The sequence below is a fragment of the Aedes albopictus genome, unplaced genomic scaffold (assembly GCF_035046485.1).
Source record: "Aedes albopictus strain Foshan unplaced genomic scaffold, AalbF5 HiC_scaffold_554, whole genome shotgun sequence".
Taxonomy (NCBI): domain Eukaryota; kingdom Metazoa; phylum Arthropoda; class Insecta; order Diptera; family Culicidae; genus Aedes; species Aedes albopictus.
The window spans coordinates 3,359-8,828 of NW_026917370.1; the positions used below are offsets into that span (position 1 = coordinate 3,359).

At 48.5% G+C, this 5,470-nt stretch overlaps 1 protein-coding gene across 1 annotated transcript; it reads left to right on the top strand.

Moving 5' to 3' along the window:
* Positions 1-3,310: 3,310 nt before the first annotated feature.
* LOC134284697 (ski oncogene-like) lies at positions 3,311-4,714 on the top strand. Its single transcript, XM_062843813.1, has one exon. The coding sequence runs from the start codon at positions 3,557-3,559 to the stop codon at positions 4,544-4,546; it is 990 nt and encodes a 329-aa protein (XP_062699797.1). The 5' UTR covers positions 3,311-3,556; the 3' UTR covers positions 4,547-4,714.
* Positions 4,715-5,470: the final 756 nt, after the last annotated feature.

Genomic DNA, 5,470 nt, shown 5'->3' on the forward strand with positions numbered 1-5,470 from the left:
CTTCCTCCTCAGAGGCAAGATATTCTTGTCCTTGTTATATCCAGCCCCTGTCAGAACTTAATTTGCTTTGACCTTGTACAGGCTTTTCATACCCTCTAATCAGAGTACCTTTTCGAATGAGTGTAATTAGTTTTCTGTTAATTTGCTACTTTAGCGTCTCCCTCAAGAGGAATGTCACTTACCATGCCCACCGGAAAAATACGCATTTATCCATCGTTCACCGTGTCTAACCGTTGCTTGCCTAGCAGCGGTTTTTTTACGGATAGCAGCGGATGAACGCGGATTTTCCCGGTAACCCCGTTTATTGAAAAGCTCCTTGGTCTTTATCTTCTGTGGAGGGGCTATAGCCAGCCCCGGCCACATCCTCTGATTTAGCGTCTCCCTCCTCTGATGCGAGATGTTATTGCCGGACCATGCCGGAACTTCACCTGTAACTGCGGCCTTTACCTTCTCTGAGACGTGACACTATTGCCAGCCCCGGTAATCATCTACTGATTATGCGTCTTTCTCATCTGAGGTGAGACATTATTGTCGATTGAGGTAGGATTTTCATCCAACAACCCTATGCAAATTCCTTCTAAATCTAATAAGATACTATTCGTTGGGATATCAGACAGTTCATTGTTACCTTTAGCTCGTGGTCCGATTCGACACGGTCGCTATGCAATGCTTCGTGAACGTCTTCAAACTGCCTTCGCCTTCAGATCTTCGCTTCTGAAGTGTAGTGAGTTCCAATCTGTTCATCTTCCAATTGCTGTCACCAGGAAAACGTTTCGCTCGGAAATTATTTGCAAAGGGTTCTTGCTCGTCGCCAGTAATGTGGTACTCACAAACGAATTAAATATTAACACATTTAATAATCATGCTCCCTGCAGCCGACATGGCCTGCTCAGCGCTTTCAAACAAGCACGGGCAACTTTGGCAACCCTGTTGGTGAGATCGTGCGAGGCATCGACGGTGGTGTGCGTTTGTTGTGTCTGGCGCCCGTCCGTCGTCGTTGTGCGGTCGCGACGTCGCGTACTCTCTTGCGCACGGGCTCACGACTACGCACGACTAGGACGGACCGTCGCGGCACTGCTGCCTCTGCTGGTGTGGGTTCCCTCAGCGCAAATTCTCTCGTTTTTTTCGTTTCCGAAAGGTCCCTCACGTTGGCTCACGATTGCTCTGCCCGTCGTGGAGTGGCTGGCTGGCTGGCAGACATGTTTTGCTAGACAAACGCGAAGGTTCTGTGTTTAGTGTCGTCGCGCGCGCGAGAGATAGGATAGGTTCTTTGGTCTGAGACTCTCTGATTGACTGCTCTGCGGCGGGTGATGGGATTATAGTGTGTGCAAGAAGAACAACAAGAAGAGCAGCGACAAATCTGTCGGTGCCTACTAGACGGAGGCGGCCGAAAGCGCGCAATAGGGGGAAGGGTCGCGCAATAGGGTGGAACAGTGTGTGCTAACAGGGCTCGTAATTTTTCTTACTCATTGGTTTAAGACACAGGGAACAGTGTGCGAGGGAGACGAACCGTCGTCGTCGGATCGTCGGCGGAACGGAACCACGAGAGTGTGATGCCCGACGAGGAGGGAAGGAGTGAATTCGCGAAACACAAGACAGGATGAACAGAAAATAGATTCAATGCAGTGATTTTCGGTCGAATCCGGAGCAGAAAATTTCACCAGTGAGGAGCGGCTCTTGAATGACCGACGAAGCAAATGATTCGGAAGGGAGTGTGGTGATTGATGCAAGGTCACAGGACGTTCCGATGTGGAAGGGCATTTAAATCAATCCAAGTGTGTGGAATTCGTGGAAAGATGGCTTCGATTGCTACGATTTGATCGAAACTTGGTGTGGGGTCAGTCTCCAAAGGTTGCTTCGTCCAAAGGTTGCTTCAATGCAGAAAGTGAATACAATCGAGAAGAAGACCAATATAAATAAATAAAACGTTGCGTAAGTGCAGCTCTTCTTCTTCACACCGCGCCCCGTTTTTTGTGTATTTTTCTTTGCCGTCGGATTTCGGACCACCGTCGTTTCGCATTTAGTTTTTTTTTGTCGACGACCAAGTACTACGCCGCTGTCGTCGTCGTTGCGGCCGCCGTCGTCTCGAGAGGAGCAGCGGAAACGCAGGAATCGTGGTCGTCGCCGTCGCCGCGCCGCCGTCAAAAAACGCCAGACGCGCGCGCGGAAAAGTGGAGAAAGCAAAAATTGAAGTAATTTTAGTGCCAATTAAAATTAAAAGTTTGTGCGAGCCAAGCGAGTGTGCAACCGTGTAGAAGTAAAAAGGGAAAGATTCTTGGCACATGGTTTCCGCCGCTGGCTCGTAGCAGAATTACACTTCTCCGGAGGGGCTCGGGGCGATAAATTTTCCGCAAATGCATCTCCCGGACTAGTGCTGCAACAGCACAGACGAGACCCGACGACCAGAACCGCGTGTCTTCGTAAGACGTCAACGACGGATGAACCGAGTTGGAATGTGCTACGACGGCTAGACTACTAGATCAGTGATCGTAGCTGGTCCGCAGCAGAAGGATGCGTCAGTGAACAGGTGTAGTAGGCGTTGGATGTTGGTACAGCTCTATGAAAATAGCAGGATGCACTAGAGTGGCCCATGGCAGGTCTGGTCTTTCAAACCTTACAGGATTTGTAACGATGGGATGGCAGTGTTAAAAGGAAGAACACTATTCTGAAGTCGAATATGAGCCAACGCCGAACCAATAAGCATGGTATGGCTTATACCGCCAAGAACGGCTTCTTTTACATTGCTGTTCCGCTATCGCCGCGTTTAGGCATTTAGGATTTTGAGCTATCAAAGAAGATTCCACCACGACTCCTTCCTGTATTACGCAAACATATTGTCTTACAAAGATCTAGTACTATGCAGGCACTTAGAATGCCATAAAGAAACTACTACATTCAGTTTGAGATAAGAGGTTTGAAACTCCAGATTTTGGCCATTTTGGGGCCACTGTAGTGAACCATTCAAGGCAGATCAAGTGTAGGTAGTGATAGAATAAACGTGCCTGGAAAACATCTGCCTTGATTTGCCGTGAGTTCTACACCTAATTGTGTCTTGTGCCTGGTTTTACTATTCTTCTAGGCGGTTCCCGTACCGGCAATGTCCGCGGCCGAGAGAAAAGCACGTGGAACGAAGTGATTTTTATCTGGAAAATAGTGATTGTCCTACGGCTGAAGCTGTGAAGTGCATGTTCTTCTTGAAAGTATTGTGAAGAAGGCACATTGTGAGCAAAGAATCAAGCAATTCAAAGTGGCCCAAAATTCTATGAAGTAAGGCTTGTATCGTATGATCGGAATGTTGAAACACCCACGTGAAAGTTGAGAAAAATAGTGTCACCGTCAAAGTTATGGAAGAATCAGAATCGTAGAAGCATTCGAGGAGTACCGTTTGATCGAAAAATAGGAAGAATGTGTTTGTGCTGAAACGAAAAGATCATATTGAAGAGAATCTATTTATAAAGAAGCTTGTTATTTTCGCGCTCGGCCTGTCTCCTCAGAAGCGACGAGAGCGCATACTTTGGTGGCAAAACAACAAACCAGGCGCAGAAAAACAACAACCATGACCGAGTACGTCCCGCCTCAGCTGATCACGGTTTTGAAAACCTACCAGGACAATGCACCGAAAGGCCTGCACGGTCCCGGCCTATCGCTGGTGCACCCCAGCAAAGCCGGTCCCACAACCAGCAGTGCCACAGTCGCCCGCCCTGATTCCCCGGAAAACATGGAAGATTCCCTAATCGCACCGCCCATCACCGGGCCCCTTCCGATGCCCTCGCATCCAATCATGACCACCTCGGATCCGGACTGTGGTGTTGTGCAACTCACCATCCTCGAGGGCAAAAAGATCGGTTGCTTCCTGCTGGGCGGCGAAATGCGACTCTGCCTGCCGCAGATCTTCAATAATATCCTGATGGACTTCTCGGTCGAGCAGATCAACCGCTCCATCCAGGAGCTGATGATCTACCTGTACAACTGCACCGACCAGCAACTGCAGGAATTTAAGCGGGTCAACATCATCCCCGACACGGCCAAAACCTGCGGGCTGATCACTCGGACCAACGCCGAGCGGCTCTGCAGCTATATGCTGCACCAGGCGGATGATACCCGCAACCTGAAAGGTGCGACCACCTTCCGAGTGTACCACCGGTGCTTCGGCAAGTGCGAGGGTGAATTCACACCGGCCCTGTACTCGTTCAAAGAACCCGCCTGCATCCGGTGCCGCGAATGTCAGGGAATGTTCTCGCCGCAGAAGTTTGTTTGCCACCAGCACGACCGGCAGGAGAATCGTACCTGCCACTGGGGATTCAATTCGAGCAACTGGCACGCCTACATCCACGTGGCGCTCGACGAGCAGAACCGGGAGGCGTACGCCAAAATTCTGGAGCAGATCTGGAACCAGGAGCAGGATCTGGAGGAGGAACTGCAGGAGCGGGAATACTGGATCGCCAAAAGAAAGGTAGGTGGTTCGTTGGTGGGGAGGGGGAATGGGTATGGAAGACAGGGATGTTTGTTCATAGCTGATAAGGGGGTAAACACAGTCGTGAGGTGAGCTGGCGCCGATTGCGCTCGGGCAGACAATGCCGCCACGATAAGAAGCTAGACAATAACGTCATATCTTGGGATAATATTTGATAGCACTGATTGGATTTTTTTACGATTTTGATCAAACTAATGCGTAAACAGCTGCGGTCTGCTGGGAGCGGTTTTTGGATATGAAGTTTAATTTCAACGACGGCTGTTGGTTTGCTACCTTCAGAAAAACAGTGAATAAGATTTACTGGAGGTAGGGTCTGGGACCATTTGGGCAGGAGCACCTATTTTGGGCACTTGCTGCTATAATTCAGTCAATTTTGAACCGATGGACTTGATTTTTAAGACACGATCAGATACGCACAGTATCTAGCCATGTGCAAAAATTCAAGTCAATCGGTTTAAAATTGACTGAGTTATAGCAGCAAGTGCCCAAAATAGGTGCTCCTGCCCAAATGGTCCCAGACCCTACTGTAATTACGATTCAAATTTTTAATTAAGAAGAGTTTATTAAATCCCTGTTCACGCCATGGACTGAGGATGCATAAATTGGAAATGGACATAAATTTAAACAGGGCATAAAAAAGAGAATTTTGTGCATAAATTTAGCTGGTACCTTAACTCTCTAAAGACGGTATTTTTGCCTTTTGGATGCAACCTCGCTGATCTAGAGCACGTTTTGTAAGGGTCGGTTTTCTTGGCTGGGCTAATGCGATCCATCCGTCTCCAAATGGTTGAATGAGGGGAATGAATTCTAGAGAAAAGGTTTTGTTCCTGGGGGTTTTAGATGAGGTCAAGGGGATTTCCTGGTATAGAGGGGTTTCGATGGTATTTTTTGGGGTTCTAGGGGGCATCAGTGGCTTCAGTGGCATTTTTGGAACTTCAGGAGGTATGTGATTCATTTTTGAGGAATTAAAGCCCTATCAGAACCATTCCAGAAGGT